Raw genomic sequence first — 19,357 nt, 5'->3', positions numbered from 1 at the left:
CTTGCACCGACTAGTCTTCTAGTCGCCTGGGCGTTACTTCCACCGACTAGTCCCCTGGGCGTTACTTCCACCGACTAGTCCCCTGGGCGTTACTTCCACCGACTAGTCCCCTGGGCGTTACTTGCACCGACTAGTCCCCTAGTCTCCTGGGCGTTACTTGCACCGACTAGTCCCCTAGTCCCCTGGGCGTTACTTGCATTGACTAGTTCCCTGGGTGTTACTTGCACCGACTAGTCCCCTGGGCGTTACTTGCACTGACTAGTCCCCTGGGCGTTACTTCCACCGACTAGTCCCCTGGGCGTTACTTGCACCGACTAGTCCCCTGGGCGTTACTTCCACCGACTAGTCCCCTGGGCGTTACTTCCACCGACTAGTCCCCTGGGCGTTACTTCCACCGACTAGTCCCCTAGTCCCCTGGGCGTTACTTCCACCGACTAGTCCCCTGGGTGTTACTTGCACCGACTAGTCCCCTGGGCGTTACTTCCACCGACTAGTCCCCTGGGCGTTACTTCCACCGACTAGTCCCCTGGGCGTTACTTCCACCGACTAGTCCCCTGGGCGTTACTTCCACCGACTAGTCCCCTGGGTGTTACTTGCACCGACTAGTCCCCTGGGCGTTACTTCCACCGACTAGTCCCCTAGGTGTTACTTGCACCGATTAGTTCCCTGAGCATTACTTCCACCGCCTAGTCCCCTGGGCGTTACTTCCACCGACTAGTCCCCTGGGCGTTACTTCCACCGACTAGTCCACTGGGCGTTATTTGCACTGACTAGTCCCCTGGGTGTTACTTCCACCAACTAGTCCCCTGGGCATTACTTGCACCCACTAGTCCCCTGGGCATTACTTGCACCGACTAGTCCCCTGGGCGTTACTTGCACCGACTAGTCCACTGGGCGTTATTTGCACTGACTAGTCCCCTGGGTGTTACTTCCACCGACTAGTCCCCTGGGCATTACTTGCACCGACTAGTCCCCTGGGCATTACTTGCACCGACTAGTCCCCTGGGCGTTACTTGCACCGACTAGTCCCCTGGGCGTTACTTGCACCGACTAGTCCCCTGGGCGTTACTTGCACCGACTAGTCCCCTGGGCGTTACTTGCACCGACTAGTCCCCTGGGCGTTACTTGCACCGACTAGTCCCCTGGGCGTTACTTGCACCGACTAGTCCCCTGGGCGTTACTTCCACCAACTAGTCCCCTGGGCGTTACTTCCACCGACTAGTCCCCTAGTCCCCTGGGCGTTACTTGCACCGACTAGTTCCCTGGGTGTTACTTGCACCGACTAGTCCCCTGGGCGTTACTTCCACCAACTAGTCCCCTGGGTGTTACTTGCACCGACTAGTCCCCTGGGCGTTACTTCCACCGACTAGTCCCCTAGGTGTTACTTGCACCGATTAGTTCCCTGAGCATTACTTCCACCGACTAGTCCCCTGGGCGTTACTTCCACCGACTAGTCCCCTGGGCGTTACTTCCACCGACTAGTCCCCTGGGCGTTACTTCCACCGACTAGTCCCCTGGGCGTTACTTCCACCGACTAGTCCCCTGGGCGTTACTTCCACCGACTAGTCCCCTGGGCGTTACTTCCACCGACTAGTCCCCTGGATGTTACTTGCACCGACTAGTCCCCTGGGCGTTACTTGCACCGACTAGTCCCCTGGGCGTTACTTCCACCAACTAGTCCCCTGGGCGTTACTTCCACCGACTAGTCCCCTAGTCCCCTGGGCGTTACTTGCACCGACTAGTTCCCTGGGTGTTACTTGCACCGACTAGTCCCCTGGGCGTTACTTCCACCAACTAGTCCCCTGGGTGTTACTTGCACCGACTAGTCCCCTGGGCGTTACTTCCACCGACTAGTCCCCTAGGTGTTACTTGCACCGATTAGTTCCCTGAGCATTACTTCCACCGACTAGTCCCCTGGGCGTTACTTCCACCGACTAGTCCCCTGGGCGTTACTTCCACCGACTAGTCCCCTGGGCGTTACTTCCACCGACTAGTCCCCTGGGCGTTACTTCCACCGACTAGTCCCCTGGGCGTTACTTCCACCGACTAGTCCCCTGGGCGTTACTTCCACTGCTGACTAGTCCCCTGAGCGTTAGTTCCCCGGTCAGTTGCCCCTCATTAGCATGTTAGTACACCCCTGTGGACCCCTGTGGGTGTGATAACATGCTAATGAATACACAGCGTCACAGAATGATGTCACTCACCTCTCCGCTGCCATCGCCTCCCGACGGGGGATTTCGGCTCAGTGCAGATGACCCCGGAGTTTGGGTCATGCGCACTGCTTCGGGTTGAAGCCAGGACACATACACCCGCCTTCATAGTGCGCATGGCACAAACTCCGAAGTCATGCGCACTGAGCCGAAATCCAGTGTCGGACAAAATAGCAGCGGAGAGGTGAGATCATCCTGTGATGCTGCGTATTCATTAGCATATTAGTACACCCACAGGGGGCCACAGGGGTGTAGGGGGCAACTGGCCGGGGAACTAATGCCCAGGGGACTAGTCGGTGGAAGTAACACCCTTGTGACTAGTCCCCTCGCTCATTAGCATATGATAAAATATCTTTAGAAATCCTTTCTCTATAGATCCCTTTATCTATGTGGTGTATACAGGGGGGATGGTCAGGCAGGGATTAGCACTATGCACAGCACTGCTCGTGGATCTCACTGTATATTACACCTGACAGGTTCCCTTTAAAGTTACAGCAAGGATAATGGTCAAAATACATCACAAAACCCTAACTATTGGGACGTGCAATGGCCGGAGAGAGCATAGACAACATCATGGTGCGCGATATTGTAGAATACAGCTTTACAAGAAGATGATGATAGTATACTTATAGAAGAGTGTACCAATGGCGTTCATTTATTAAGCTGTAGACGAGGTTAAAAAATAAACAAACAGAAATCAGAGTATATTGTATCAAAATAGTTTTATTTTGCAAAAAATATTTTTTTAAAAAAAAAACATTTATTTACTCCAAATCACTAAAAACATCACAACATCAAGAAAAACATCACCAGAAAAACACAGACTAAGGGGATCTTTGACCCGAAAAAAATATTATTGGTGACAAGAGCAGAAGGAGGTTATACTTAGTTCATAAAGAAAATATATCAAAAGTTTATATTATATTCATTAAAGCATCACCTCTGCCCTTTCACCACTATTAGAAACAGCACTGATACATATATTATATTAATAAATAGATATTACATCAATAAATGCATATAATAGCCTCTGTATATAAATATTCAATCCCCAAAGGAACAAATTCAACTCTCATATATATAGGAGGGATCTCATCTACATACATATAGATTCCCCATTAGAAACGATATTAGATCATAGCTATGGAGTTTATAAGGAGTACAAGGGGTTAATAGGGAGGAAAGACACAGCCCATTCACTGACTTGTCTACTCGGGCTGGATGTGAATATCCACTACCCCCAAACACGACTAAATCAATCACTTTATAACAGAGGCTCTTAGTTAAATAATGTAGCATACATTACTGTACCATACTTGCCTAGTATAAGGTCAAAGAAACCCTCAGAACCTCGACGCACGTTTCAAGACAAACCTTTTCATCAGAGGCTATTATATGTATTTATTGATGTAATATCTATTTATTAATATATGAATCAGTGCTGTTTTCTAATAGTGGTGAAAGGGCAGAGGTGATGTTTTAATGATATAAACTTTTGATATATTTTCTTTATGAACTAAGTATGACCTCTTTCTGCTCTTGTCACCAATAATATTTTTTTCAGGTCAAAGATCCCCTTAGTCTATGTGTTTTTTCTGGTGATGTTCTGTCTTGTGATGTTCTGTCTTGATGTTGTGATGTTTTTAGTGATTTGGAGTAAATAAATGTTTGGGTTTTTTTAAAAATATTTTTTGCAAAATAAAACTATTTTGATACAATATACTCTGATTTCTGTTTGTTTGTTGATGATATGTATTCCTTTGAGTTAAAGTATCTTTAAAATCATGGTGGAGAAAATATAGAAATCTGTTAATATGTATCTAAAAAATAAACAAAGTAGATAATCCTAGTTATTACAAAAATGACCTCAACCTCACACACAGGTACTATTGCATCTACACATAGCCTATATAATCCATAAACACAAGCTGCCGGTCATACAGCCTATGCAGAGATGTCACTATACTGCACGAACCCTTCTCCAAAACAACCCGAAATGGAATTTATAGTAGAATTGTAATTATATTGTGCCAATTGCAAAAATTGCTAGTTATTACACAATCCCAATTCATACTAAACTGGGTGCTCAGGTGCCAATCACAACATCTCCAATAATACAGTGCCTGGTGAAAGTATTCAGCCCCATGGAATTTTTCAACCTTTTCCCACATTTCAGGCTTCAAACATAAAGATAAAAATGTTAATGTTCTGGTGAAGAATCAACAAGTGACACAATTGTGAAGATGAACCAAATTTATTGCTTATTTTAAACTTTTGTAAAAAATAAATAACTGAAAAGTGGGGCGTGCAATATTATTCATCCCCTTTACTATCAGTGCAGCAAACTCACTCCAGAAGGTCATTGAGGATCTCTGAATGATCCAATGTTGTCCTAAATGACTGATGATGATAAATATAAGCCCCTGTGTGTAATCAAGTCTCCGTATAAATGCCCCTGCTCTGTGATAGGCTCAGTGATCTGTGTAAAGTGCAGAGAGCATCATGAAGACCAAGGAACACAACAGGCAGCTCCTGGATACTGTTGTGGAGAAGTTTAAAGCCGAGTTTGGTTACAAAAAGATTTCCAAAACTTTAAACATCCCAAGAAGCCCTGTGCAAGTGATCATATTGAAATGGAAGGAGAATCATACCACTGCAAATCTACCAAGACCCGGCCGTCCATCCAAACTATCATCTCACACAAGGAGAAGACTGATCAGAGATGCAGCCAAGAGGCCCATGATCCCCCTGGATGATCTGCAGAGATCTACAGCTGAGGTGGGAGAGTCTGTCCATAGCACAACAATCAGTCACTGCACAAATCTGGCCTTTATGGAGGAGTGGCAAGAAGAAAGCCATTTCTCAAAGATATCCATAAAAAGTGTTGTTTAAAGTTTGACACCAGCCGCCTGGAGGACACCAAACATGTGGAGGAAGGTGCTCTGCTCAGATGAAACCAAAATCAAACTATTTGGGCACAATGCCAAACGATATGTAACAGCAACACAGCTCATCACCCTGAATACACCATCCCCACTGTCAAACACGGTGGTGGCAGCATCATGGTTTGGGCCTGCTTTTCTTCAGCAGGGACAGGGAAGACGGTTAAAATTGATGGGAAGATGGATGGAGCCAAATACAGGACCATTCTTGAAGAAAACCTGTTGGAGTCTGCAAAAGACCTGAGACTACGACGGAGATTTGTCTTCCAATATGACAATGATCCCAAACATAAAGCAAAATCTACAATGGAATGGATCACAAATAAATGTATCCAGGTGTGAGAATGGCCAAGTCACAGTCCAGACCTGAACCCAATCGAGAATCTGTGGAAAGAGCTGAAAACTGCTGTTCACAAACGCCTCCATCCAACCTCACTCAGCTCCAGCTGTTTACAAAGGAAGAATGGGCGAGAATTTCAGTCTCTCCATGTGCAAAACTGATAGACCCATACCCCAAGAGACTGCAGCTGAAATCGCAGCAAAAGGGGGCACTACAGAGGATTAACTTACAGGGGATGAATAATATTGCACGCCCCAATTTTCAGTTATTTATTTTTTATAAAAGTTTAAAATAAGCAATAAATATCATTCATCGTCACAATTGTGTCACTTGTTGTTGATTCTTCACCAGAACATTAACATTTTTATCTTTATGTTTGAAGCCTGAAATGTGGGAAAAGGTTGAAAAGTTCAAAGGGGTGAATACTTTTGCAAGGCACTGTATATTTACATGTATAGTACAGTCCTGGATTCTTTTTCAACAACATGGAGTTGGTCCTATGCAGTTTGTGTATTACATGGTCACTGTCCTTTTCTTTTGTGTCTGACGTTTTGATACTTTTGTCACTTGTACTAAATTTGATTATTATTCTAATAAAAATATTTGCACGCTATGTATACTTCTTGTTCTCTTGTTTTTGCTGATGGGCTGTATACAGTCAGTATATAGTGTACAGGGGCTGTATACAGTCAGTATATAGTGTACAGGGGCTGTATACAGTCAGTATATAGTGTACAGGGGCTGTATACAGTCAGTATATAGTGTACAGGGGCTGTATACAGTCAGTATATAGTGTACAGATGCTGTATACAGTCAGTATATATGTACAGGGGCTGTATACAGTCAGTATATAGTGTACAGGGGCTGTATACAGTCAGTATATAATGTACAGGGGCTGTATACAGTCAGTATATAGTGTACAGGGGCTGTATACAGTCAGTATATAGTGTACAGGGGCTGTATACAGACAGTATATATGTACAGGGGCTGTATACAGTCAGTATATAGTGTACAGGGGCTGTATACAGTCACTATATAGTGTACAGGGGCTGTATACAGTCAGTATATATGTACAGGGGCTGTATACAGTCAGTATATATGTACAGGGGCTGTATACAGTCAGTATATAGTGTACGTGGGCTGTATACAGTCAGTATATAGTGTACAGATGCTGTATACAGTCAGTATATAGTGTACAGGGGCTGTATACAGTCAGTATATATGTACAGGGGCTGTATACAGTCAGTATATAGTGTACAGATGCTGTATACAGTCAGTATATATGTACAGGGGCTGTATACAGTCAGTATATAGTGTGCAGGGGCTGTATACAGTCAGTATGTATGTACAGGGGCTGTATACAGTCAGTATATAGTGTACAGGGGCTGTATACAGTCAGTATATATGTACAGGGGCTGTATAGTCAGTATATATGTACAGGGGCTGTATACAGTCAGTATATAGTGTACAGGGGCTGTATACAGTCAGTATATAGTGTACAGGGGCTGTATACAGTCAGTATATAGTGTACAGGGGCTGTATACAGTCAGTATCTAGTGTACAGATGCTGTATACAGTCAGTATATATGTACAGATGCTGTATACAGTCAGTATATATGTACAGATGCTGTATACAGTCAGTATATATGTACAGGGGCTGTATACAGTCAGTATATATGTACAGGGGCTGTATACAGTCAGTATATAGTGTACAGGGGCTGTATACAGTAAGTATGTATGTACAGGGGCTGTATACAGTCAGTATATATGTACAGGGGCTGTATACAGTCAGTATATAGTGTACAGGGGCTGTATACAGTAAGTATGTATGTACAGGGGCTGTATACAGTCAGTATCTAGTGTACAGATGCTGTATACAGTCAGTATATATGTACTGGTCCAGCCCGCATGCAGTGTGCTCAGCTCGGTGTAGACCCCGTGTGTATAGTGGGTGCCGCACGTTTTTCTCACCTACTTCCGGGATCTTCTACGACGGCAGTTCCTGTCGGTGTCACACAGGTCCCGCCCCTATCATTGTCTCATTGGTTCAGCCACCTGTCACTCTGAAAAGGCCTCGTCACGTTATGTTTACCGTGTGCACATCTAAAGCGTTCCCCGGGAAAAGACTCCCGTCATGGACAGTTCCGCTGTGTTACTTAGGCCCATCTCCCACCTACTTTGAAATAATGCACGTGTTGCACAGTCCGTTTTGTACATCTGTGTGCACGTGCTTTATCATCCGTGTGTGCGTGCCATCGGAATGTACCATCCGTGTGTGTGTCGTCCGTGGGCATGTCCATGCCTTCGGAGTGTACCATCTGTATGTACATGCGTGTCTTCCGTGTGTGCGTGCCATCGGAATGTACCATCCGTGTGTGTGTCGTCCGTGGGCACGTCCATGCCTTCGGAGTGTACCATCTGTGTGTACATGCGTGTCTTCCGTGTGCGCGTGCTATCGGATGTACCATCTGTGTGTACATGCGTGTCTTCCGTGTGCGCGTGCTATCGGATGTACCATCTTGTGTACATGTGTGTCTTCCGTGTGCGCGTGCTATCGGATGTACCATCTGTGTGTACATGCGTGTCTTCCGTGTGCGCGTGCTATCGGATGTACCATCTTGTGTACATGCGTGTCTTCCGTGTGCGCGTGCTATCGGATGTACCATCTGTGTACATGCGTGCCATCCGTGTTCATGTGCATGTCGTCTGTGTGTACATGCGTTCCATCCTTGTGTACGTGCATACCGTCCATGTGCTTGTGCGTCATCCATGTGTGTGTGTCATCCGTGTTTGTCTTTATGTACGCATGTTATCCATGTGTACACGCATCATTTGTGTCCGCACGTGATCTATGCGCGTGTCATCCGTGTGTTTCCTCTTGCCATCTGTATGTAATTTGTTATCCCTGCGTATGTGTCATCCGCGTGTACGTGTGTGTCATCCATATCTACGTGTCATCCGTATGTACTTATGTGTCGTCCGTAGACCATCCGTGTGGACGCGTGACTTTCATTTGTACATGTATCATCCATATCTAAGTGTGTCACCATTGAGTACGTGTGTATCATCTGTGACATCCTTGTGTACATATGACATCCGTTTGTGCGTGTCATTCATGTGTTCATATGTGATATCCATGTGTGTCATCCGTGTATGTCATTTTTCTGTGTACTTGTGTCGTGTGTACGTGTCAATTTTCTGTGCTTGTATGTCTTCCGAGTGTTCATGTGACATCAGTGTGCGTCATTCATATCTATGTGTGTGTCATCCGTGTCTATGTGTGTGCCATCAGTGTTACATGTACTGGAAATATCGCATGATACTAAAAGGAATGGTTTTTATGTGTTAAAGATGTGCAAAGATAGAGAAAGATATAAATCCTTAGCTACACAACTTGTACAGCTATCTAACCAAATAGATAGTTTTTTTAAAAAAAATAATTTTTGATAAGCAGCCAAGGTAAGGCAGGCAGCTAGATGCTGGTGTTATCAGGCTGGGAAGGCCCATGGTTATTTGGCCCTTCCCAGACTAAAAATAGCAGCCCACAGTCGCCCCAGAAGTGGTGCATCCATTTGATTCCAATTCTGGTGCTTTGCCTGGCTCTTCCAAATTACCCTGGTGCTGTGGCCATTGTGGTAATACTTTTGGGGTTGGTGTCAGCTGGCATCCAGCTCTGGTATTAGTAATGGAGAGGCATCTACACCCCTATTACTAACCCGGTAGATGAAAAGAGAAAAAAAAACACACATTAAGATTCAGAATAATTGATCATATTCCATGACAAAGAAGAGGGGGAGATAGAATCCGATTATTAAAACGCATAGAATTGGAGAATGAAATTAAATTCTCTTAAACCTAATGGTCTCAATGTTCAGTTCTAAATTCCCTATTATATAGTTGTGTTTGCCCAGTATCTCCTCTAACATTGCTGTCCTTTTCTGGAGGGAGTGTAATAAGATTAAGGAATACGTATATCTATAATATACTCATTTTAGGTTTTCCAATAATTGCGCCAACAGTTGTTGCCTTCTCACCCAGCTGCTTGCCTATAGCCCATTCCAGCCTTGTGCAGGTCTACAATTTTGGCCTGTTGTCCTTAGACAGCTCTTTGGTCTTGGCCATGGTGGAGAGGTTGGAGTGTGAATGATTGAGTGTGTAGACAGGTGTGAGGATCCCTATCGATTTTAACTGGTATGAGTATGACTGTGTGTCCCGTACGTGTGAAAACGGACACCACATGTACCAAAAACACAGATGTGTGAAGGAGGCCTTATACTTGACTTATCACGGGAGAACACAAATGGTGTGATATGGTGGGTTGGGTATTATTTTGACTATGTCCATATATTAGCTCAGTTACCACCTGCAGCCTGGATGTGTCTGTGCCTCTCTATGAACCTCTGCTGACATTTGCTGACTGTCCATCCATGACTCCTCTGCTCTCCAAATGCTGAGAATCACCCCTGTAGTGCCTGCATCCCTATGTGTGGGAGGTGGGGGGGGATGAAAAACCAGCCTACCTGTGTGCTTAACCCTGGATATGAGGAGGGGGCCTGAGAAGGACAAGTCAGAAGCACTAAGATTCATCTTTTGTGGGACACTGATGCTACTGCCAGCGCCCCAGAGAGACCTGGAGAAGCCCTCATTACAATGGAATAGACTGTGGGAGGATTGTGACACCCATCTCCCGGGCATTTATCCCATTACTGGGCTGTGTCCATCTTCCTGGACTATTTTACCATGTGTGGTGGATTATTTTATGGACCTTCTGCTTTGCATGGAAAAAAGGTTCTTCAGATCGTTCACTCATCTCTCGCTCTGTTGATTGATTAATACCAGAGAAGGACCCCGTGACAACACCTAAAGCTACTAGAAAAGGCATATGATCATATCTGGAGCTTCTTACAGAAAGATCAGGTGATCTCTGTTGTCAGGACAGGTCATGTGATCATATCTGGAGCTTCTTCTAGAAAGGCGGAGATCTCTGGGGTCAGGAAAGGTCATGTGATCATATCTGGAGCTTCTTCTAGAAAGGCGAGGAGATCTCTGGGGTCAGGAAAGGTCATGTGATCATATCTGGAGCTTCTTCTAGAAAGGTGAGGGGATCTCTGGTGTCAGGACAGGTCATGTGATTATATCTGGAGCTTCTTCTAGAAAGGCGAGGAGATCTCTGGGGTCAGGAAAGGTCATGTGATCATATCTGGAGCTTCTTCTAGAAAGGTGAGGGGATCTCTGGAGTCAGGACAGGTCATGTGTTCATATCTGGAGCTTCTTCTAGAAAGGCGAGGAGATCTCTGGGGTCAGGAAAGGTCATGTGATCATATCTGGAGCTTCTTCTAGAAAGGTGAGGAGATCTCTGGGGTCAGGAAAGGTCATGTGATCATATCTGGACCTTCTTCTAGAAAGGTGAGGGGATCTCTGGTGTCAGGACAGGTCATGTGATCATATCTGGAGCTTCTTCTAGAAAGGTGAGGGGATCTCTGGTGTCAGGACAGGTCATGTGATCATATCTGGAGCTTCTTCTAGAAAGGTGAGGGGGATCTCTGGTGTCAGCACAGGTCATGTGATCATATCTGGAGCTTCTAGAAAGGTGAGGGGATCTCTGGTGTCAGGACAGGTCATGTGATCATATCTGGAGCTTCTTCTAGAAAGGTGAGGGGATCTCTGGGGTCAGGACAGGTCATGTGATCATATCTGGAGCTTCTTCTAGAAAGGTGAGGGGATCTCTGGGGTCAGGACAGGTCATGTGATCATATCTGGAGCTTCTTCTAGAAAGGCGAGGAGATCTCTGGGGTCAGGACAGGTCATGTGATCATATCTGGAGCTTCTTCTAGAAAGGTGAGGGGATCTCTGGTGTCAGGAGTAGTCATGCGACCTCCCTTTTCCGTATTAACAGGCGCAGCGGTAAAACAAGGCTTTTATTGCGGTGCGGTATATTACAGCGCGACAGTCTGATGGACAGGACACAGATACAGACAGTACAGGTAAATATGGACAGTATATAAATAGGAGCAGCGGTCTGCACTGCAGGAGAAGGTGCTGGAGGTCGCAGGACGCAGGGGCACTGGTGACTACATCATCTTCATGGGCAGCGGGCGCCGAAATAACAGAATATGTGGCTCTAAGGAAGAGAAGAAAAAAGACACTGAATATAAAGCAGCACGGGACCACGTCTGCCCCGCCGGCCGGCCCGTGTGTGACCTCCAGAGCAGGTATCATCCCCCCACCCCCGTTAGCTTGAGCCCCCTGTACCCCCCTTTCTACTAACATTTAATATCGTGTTTTTCCTCCCGCGATATTACATACACCGTGAGACATAACTATTAAACACATCAATTTTCTAATTAAATGTATTTAGAAAGCTGCTGTTTATATGTCGGTAACAACCCATCCAATTTACAGAGGCAAAGAAACCAAACCACAGATGTCCATAGAATGAACAGAGTACTCCAATACCCCATATGTGGTCAAGGAGAACTACTGAGGTACAGTGCAAAGTGAAGAAGAGAAGGAGCGCCATATTGGGGCAGATTTATTTGGAATTGTTTGCGGGTGTCACATTGCCAGAGCCCCTGAGGTGCCAGAAGAGCAGAAACCCCCACAAGTGACCCCATTCTACAAACTACACTCCTCAAAGAATTCATCCAGCGGTGCAGTGAGCACATTGTTCCTACAAATGTTATACTATTGGGCGGTGAACAAGAAATAATTACATTTTTATTACTAACATGTTTTAACTCCAGATTTCCAATTTTCACAAGGGGAATAGGTTTTAAAAAAAAAAAAAAAGGCCACCGAGTGTTACACAATTTCTCCTGAATGTGGCAACACCCCACATCTACAGTACTGTTTGGCCGCACCACAGCGATCGGGAGGGAAGGAGCGCCATTTGATTTTTGGAGCACAGATTTTCCTAAAATAGGGGCTCTGCAGATGGAGACCGCCACCTAAGTGCCAGATCAGCAGAAACCCCCTCAAGTGACCACATTTTGGAAATTACACCCCTCATCTATGATTATAGTGTGAATGAGTATAGTGACAATTATGTCTCTGGAAAACACCCATGTAGTCAAGTGCAGTGAATGTTGCAGCATTAAACATTATAAATAAGCCCTTGTATTGCTCAATACATTGTAGTGCCCGTATATTGTACACAGCTTGTGCGTCTGTAAACCTGCACCTAAAGCGCTCTTGACTACAATGCCAAACATGTGGACGATATCTGTGGTTTAGACACATTGTGGGGCTCAGAACAGAGGCGGACATTTGGGTTTGGGACCGTAGATTTTGCTGGATTTCTTTGTTGAGGGAGGGAGCCATAGCGTTATTCCCAGAGCCTTTATGATACCAGTGACAGGGAAGCCCCTTAGACTTTCATGAACAGATGACGGACCTGAGTGGGGACTTGTGTTTTTGTGGGTTGAGTTGAATGCTATCTTGGATCAGGTCACATTTATCCTGTGCTCTATGCTGAGAGCTTACATCGGGGTTTCCATCTACATCTCTGAAATATGTGATTCAGGCAAAACTCGCAACAGATCCATTCACTAATGAGGCATCAGAGTTACTCCGGACTCTATTTGGCCTCTGATTTACAGTGTCCGTATTTTCAAAGGAGACCAAAACTGTTGCAGACCGCACTTTTGTGCATGTCCGAAAAGAGGAGTAAAAAAGATGGACACCGGCGGACCACAGGCCAGACGTGAGGTCAAAGTAACTCCCTCATTAATGTTGGGAATTTGATGTGACTCTCGTTTTTTCAGAGCTTTACATGTAATCCCCGGTGTAAGTGTGACGCCCTTGCAAAACCAGGTAGTCACAAATAGGCCCCTGCATAACACCATCCCTCACCTAGGTTACATACAGCCAACCTGAAACCCTAGTCACCCCCCCCTTAGGGAAAGACAGGCACACCAGTGGGCGTGACCAGGCGGGAGGACACGCCCACCCAGGGATCTAGACAGCCCGGGGCGGGAAAAACAAGTAGTTACATAAGTTTGTAGTTCGAGTTGAGAGGAGTGTGGGCTGGAGCTAAGTGTAGCTCCAGCAGAGGAAGTTCAAGTTGAACGGGACCAGGGTTGGAGCCCTGGTACCTTGGCTAGGAGGCAGATGGTGGTCTCCGTCAGCAGGAGACGGGAAGACGGCTCGGCAGAACCGAAGTGGACCGGGTTGTAGCCCGCCGGGACCGACACGGGGAACCGACCAGGAAACCGGAGCAAAGGGGGGTACTCGGACCCTGAAGCCAGCAGCCTGGTTAATTAACCGACTGAGGTCAGGACTAGAGGTCCTGTCCCACCCAAAGTCCCTCATAGAAGGGATAGGAGGTCACCGCCAGGGCCCATAGATCCCACGGTCCAGCGTCTGCGAGCACGGCTCCTTAGGAGTCCGCTCCCGGGTGGATGTGGCCTGAGTTTCAGACTAGGAAGTCCACCTTACACAAGGTCAGTTCAGAGGAAAAGGACAGCTACCACCAGCCCGGGTGGGGGACCTGAATGCAACCGGCCGCAGCAGCCAGCCACCATCACCTTTGGTTTACCTAAAGACTCGTGTGATTTATTTACTATGAGTAACCAAACATCCCCCTGCTTGCTCAGGCACGCCAGCCCTTGCCATAGCCATACCCTGCCCAGAGACACTGGGTCCCGTGGCAACCATCCCTACCCACTGAGGGGTTAACATCCAGCTGCCACTACATCTCCCCTGGGTGCCCCATAACAGCAGCGGTTGTGCCCCACCTCACTACACACCGTGGGTGGCGTCACAAACTTAATACGGCCTAGCCCGTACATCTACGTCCATCCTTTTATTTCGGCGTGTCCGCGAGACCCCCCGGGTCCGGAAACCCTCGCGCCACCACCCACAGAAGGTCCGGAACCGAGCAGCGGCGGCTGCTGGCATGGCACGGGGGCGGCACACCCGAAATCTTGGCGTCACGAACAGGATACTTACCCATCCACTTACCTGGTGGAAATGCGCCTTGTATTGGACAGTCAGCGGTGATCCGTTGAAAACTTTTCAGAAATCGCCATTTTTGCCGCCATTTTTAGGCGTGAAAACTGCAGCCCAGCGTCTTCTTCCCCGAGAAAAGGGCGCAAAACCTGAAGCCCCGCCCCCTGGAAACACGGCCGGAAGGTGAACCCCGAGGTCGTAAAACAAAACTAACAAGCCGCAAAGGGGAGTGCCGGTAAAAGACCAAGGGGGGGGGGGGGCGTTTGAAGAATCTGCAGCATGTGACCCGTGCAGATAAAGGGCAGGGTCTCCAGGACTCTGCCACCCTTTTGTTCCTGGACACCAACAACGCAACATAGCCGACAAGTGTGGCAAGCCCGCAGTGGAGGAGCCCGTGCCCGGAACAGCCGATTGGGTGGAAGCCCAGACCGAGCGCATGTGCCGCAGGACCCAGGCTCAGGTGAGCTTCTTGCTGAAGCGATGGACGGCCGAGATGGCAGAGTTAGCTGCAGCCAGTCGGGCCCGTGAAGTGGAGGCAGCCTCAGGGGCGTGGGTCGCTTACCAGCTCCTCCATGTCCCCCAGGGACCAGCCGACCAGGTTGAGGGGCCCGGTCTGCCCCTGCCCGCCACGCTACCTCCCTCGCCGCCCGCACCTGTTGCCGACACCCCGCTTGGTCTGCTACCACCAGCAACGCTAGTGGTACCCGGCATCGAGCCAGTCACCGCCCCAACACTCGTACCAGCTCCACGCCAGAACAAAGACCGGAAGGTGCCTCCTCCGGTCCTGAGCCCGGCAGCAAACCAGACGACATCAGTCCCGGAGGAAGTAGCGCCCGCGATGACGACGGCCCCAGCAATCCACCCGGCTGCAGCGGAGACAGTCCCCGACCGGAAGCCAGCACCGCCAGAGACACTGACCGCTCCCAAACTCCCAGCCTCGGCTGAGGCACAGCAAGGATGCACCTGCGGGGTAGCAGAGCAGGCCATGTCACAGCGGGGCCCTCCATTGCCAAAGGTGTCGGTCGTAGCCGGCACGGAGGGACTCCGGCTGGGCCCAGCTCCTGCGCAGGCAGACACGGAGCAGGCCACAGATGCTCCGTAATGGGAGCGGCATCGGCGCCAGCTGGGCAAGGAGATTGCAGCCCGGGAGAAGAGGAAGGCGGAAGTCCTGTCCCAGACCTACATTGAGAAGGACCACCTCAGGAACGCCACTTTCCGGGTGCGGGGCCCGACGTACCAAGGTCAGGTCCGGCACTTTAACCCCCAGAAGGGGTGGGGCTTTATTTATGAGCCGGGCCTGGAGGCCGAAATCTCCGTGTCCCGGAGGGACGTGGCCCCCCATTTGCCTGTTGGCCACCCAGACCGGGACCTGGACCCTGGAGAGTTGGTGACGTATACCCGGCATTGCGGAGAGAGGGGGTGGTTCGCCCTAGACGTAAAGAGATGGGTGAGCGAAGGAGCAAGGTATTACCTCTGCCCCTCTCCAGCCCCAAAGATGATGTTTAGGTAGTGGTTCCCAGCTACCCCCCTGCAAAGTCTCCATTGGGACTGTTATCCGTTAGTCTGTTAAAAATGTTTTAAAAAGGACCATGGCCGTGAACTGGCAGGCCAACCCATAAACTATTGGGTCTTGTAAATAGTCCCTGACCAACCTTCTCACCTGCCGCAGTCTCTGGAGAGGCTGATTGGAGGATGGGCCTGCGGTAGAGTCGGCCGAGGCCCTGTCAGCAGCAAAACCGGTGACTACCCTCCGGGTCAGGGGTCCCCTGGACGTGGGGCCCTTGAAAAAGGACTGCCGAGTAAGGAACTTTTTACCCGGCCCGTACGGGCAACACCCGGACCTGTCCTGGACTTGGGCAAGGGGTGCGCACCACTGCTTAGCGGTGGCACCAGGGGGCAGGTTGTTTTGGGTGGGGGTGAGGTGAGAAGGACCCGGTCTGTCCCGTCCCGGTTTTAATGTGCAACGTTTAAGAAAAGTGCCTCCCGTAAGGGAAGAAACCAAATATGCTTTGATGTAAATATGTTAGTATACTTGTAATTGTGTTTTACCCTTTTTTCATCTTTTTCAGTTCCTATTCAATAAATGTTGGTGGTCGGACAGCCCGCGGACGGTCTGTATTAAACCAAGGGGGAATGTGACGCCCTGGCAAAACCAGGTAGTCACAAATAGGCCCCTGCAGAACACCTTCCCTCACTAGGAAACACACAGCAAACCAGAAACCCTAGTCACCCCCCCTTAGGGAAAGATAGACACACCAGTGGGCGGGACCAGGCGGTTGGACACGCCCACCCAGGGATCTAGACAGCCCGGGGCGGGAAAACAAGCAGTTAGATAAGTTTGTAGTTCGAGTTGAGAGGAGTGTGGGTTGGAGCTAGGTGTAGCTCCAGCAGAGGAAGTTCAAGTTGAACGGTGCCAGGGTAGGAGCCCTGGTGCCTTTGGCTAGGTGGCAGACGGTGGTCTCCATCAGCAGGAGATGGGAAGATGGCTCGGTGGAACTGAGGTGGACTGGGACAGGGTTGTAGCCCGCCGGTACCGACCTGGGGAACCGACCCGGAAACCGGAGCACAAAGGGGGGGTGCTCGGACACTAAAGCCAGGACCGGAAACCAGCGGCCTGGTTAACTAACCGATTGAGGCCAGGACCAAAAGGTCCTGTCCCACCCAAAGTCCCTCATAGAAGACAACAGCCCACCGACAGGGAAGGAGGTCACTGCCAGGGTCCATAGATCCCACGGGCCAGCGTCTGCGGGCACGGCTCCTTAGGCCACATCCAGCTGGGAGCGAACTCCTGAGTTTCAGACTAGAAAGTCCACCTTATACAAAGTCAGTGCAGAGGAAAAAGGACAGAGACCACCAGCCCGGGTGGGGGACCTGAATGCAACCGGCCGCGGCGGCCGGCCACCAGCACCTTGGTTTACCAAAGACTCGTGTGAATCATTTACTGTGAGTAACCAATTATCCCCCCTTGCCATCGCTATACCCTGCACAAAGACACTGGGTCCCAGGGCAACCATCCCTACCCACGGAGGGGTTAACATCCAGCTACCACTATATCTTCCCCGGGTGCCGCATAACAGCAGCGGTGGTGTCCCACCTCACCACACATCGTGGGTGGCGTCGTGAACTTAATACGGGCTAGCCCGTACATCTACGTCCCACCTTTTATTCGGCGTGTCCGCGAAACCATCGGATCCGGAGACCCTCGAGCCACCACCCACAGAAGGTCTGGATCTGAGATGCGGCGGCTGCTGGCACGGGGGCGGCACATTAGCGCTCAGTGTAGAGAGCAGGATAAATGTGAGCCGCGCCGTAGAAGATCTTTTACAGCAGAATAAACAGGTGAACAGCAGGTGAAGAATCGGCTTTATTCACTTTTTTACACCATTCCCTGTGTGGTATAAGTGATTAGGCGGCTTTATTCCTCCGGTCATTCCGATTACAGCAATACCAGATTAATGTCTTTATTTTATGTTTTGCCACCTTTACAGCGTAAAAACAATTTTATCACAAAAAAAAAAAATTCTGCATTTTCTGCTGATGAAGCTGGATGACGGCTTGTTTTTTTTTTTATGGGACACGACGTTGGCTTTTTGATTGTGTTTTATTCCACTTTTTTGTCATCTGCATGATGAAGAGACGGACGGACAGCCAGCCAGACACACGCAGACACACGCACACACAGGCAGACACACAGACACACGCACACACAGGCAGACACATGCACACACAGGCAGACACATGCACACACAGGCAGACACATGCACACACAGGCAGACACACAGGCAGACACACAGACACAGGCAGACACACAGACACACGCACACACAGGCAGACACACAGACACACGCACACACAGGCAGACACACAACCACACGCACACACAGGCAGACACACAGACACATGCACACACAGGCAGACACACAGACACACGCACAGACACACGCACACACAGGCAGACACACAGACACACGCACACACAGGCAGACACACAGACACACGCACACACAGGCAGACACACAGACACACGCACACACAGGCAGACACACAGACACACGCACACACAGGCAGACACACAGACACAGGCAGACACACAACCACACGCACACACAGGCAGACACACAGACACATGCACACACAGGCAGACACACAGACACAGGCAGACACACAGACACAGGCAGACACACAGACACACGCAGACACACGCACACACAGGCAGACACACAGGCACACACAGACACACAACCCTAACCCACTTCCCTGTCACACTTCGTTTTCTTGCTTTGGGAACACTAAGGCTATGTGTCCACGGTAGAATGTTGCTGCGGATTTTTCTGCATGAAAATCCGCGACTTTCGCGGCAAATCCGCACCTTTTTTTTGCCGCAGATTTTTTTTTTCCCCATTCTATAGCCAAAATCCGGATCAAAATCCGCAACAATAATTGACATGCTGCAGATTTTTCCGGATCAAAATCCGCGGCAAATCTGCCGCGGAAAAATCCGCAGCATGGACACAGCATTTCCAAAATGCCATTGAAATGGCTTGGAAGTGCCGCTGCTGCAGATTGTCGGAAAATCCGCGGCTTTTCCGCGAGAAATCCGCGGCAAAATCCGCGCATTTTCCGCAGCGTGGACACATGGCCTAATTGTATTTTGGTCGCTAATACCAGTAAATGAGAAATAAATCAGATCTGGTTCTGATGCCGCTGGATCCGTTTCATTCTCATAGACTTGTATTAGAGATGGATCCATTGAAACATGTTTGTCCGTCAGACAGAGAACATCTACAGTAACATTTTTTGTGTACGTTGAAAAAACGTACAGCGCCGGATCCGTCGTTTGGTAGAATGGAAGCCTATGGGTGCAGGAGCCGTTAAATGACGGAATCCAGCGACGGATTCGATTTTTTTTTAACTAT

At 48.7% G+C, this 19,357-nt stretch overlaps 2 protein-coding genes across 2 annotated transcripts in view; both read right to left on the bottom strand.

Annotated features, from left to right (window-relative positions):
• The window catches only part of FLAD1 (flavin adenine dinucleotide synthetase 1), a 45,810-nt gene extending 38,325 nt beyond the window's left edge, over window positions 1-7,485 (bottom strand). Inside the window, exon 1 of the mRNA XM_075330903.1 lies at window positions 7,464-7,485. The gene's annotated coding sequence lies outside the window, so the exon portion shown is untranslated. The remainder of the gene's footprint in view (window positions 1-7,463) is intronic.
• Window positions 7,486-11,397: 3,912 nt separating this feature from the next.
• The window catches only part of CKS1B (CDC28 protein kinase regulatory subunit 1B), a 33,216-nt gene continuing 25,256 nt past the window's right edge, over window positions 11,398-19,357 (bottom strand). The window contains exon 3 of the mRNA XM_075329674.1: window positions 11,398-11,613. Coding sequence (XP_075185789.1) covers window positions 11,564-11,613 — 50 coding nt within the window. The 3' untranslated portion in view covers window positions 11,398-11,563. The remainder of the gene's footprint in view (window positions 11,614-19,357) is intronic.

This window comes from Anomaloglossus baeobatrachus, chromosome 12, assembly GCF_048569485.1.
Source record: "Anomaloglossus baeobatrachus isolate aAnoBae1 chromosome 12, aAnoBae1.hap1, whole genome shotgun sequence".
Taxonomy (NCBI): domain Eukaryota; kingdom Metazoa; phylum Chordata; class Amphibia; order Anura; family Aromobatidae; genus Anomaloglossus; species Anomaloglossus baeobatrachus.
Note: the sequence above shows the minus strand (reverse complement) of the source record. Positions and strands in the feature narration are given on the sequence as shown.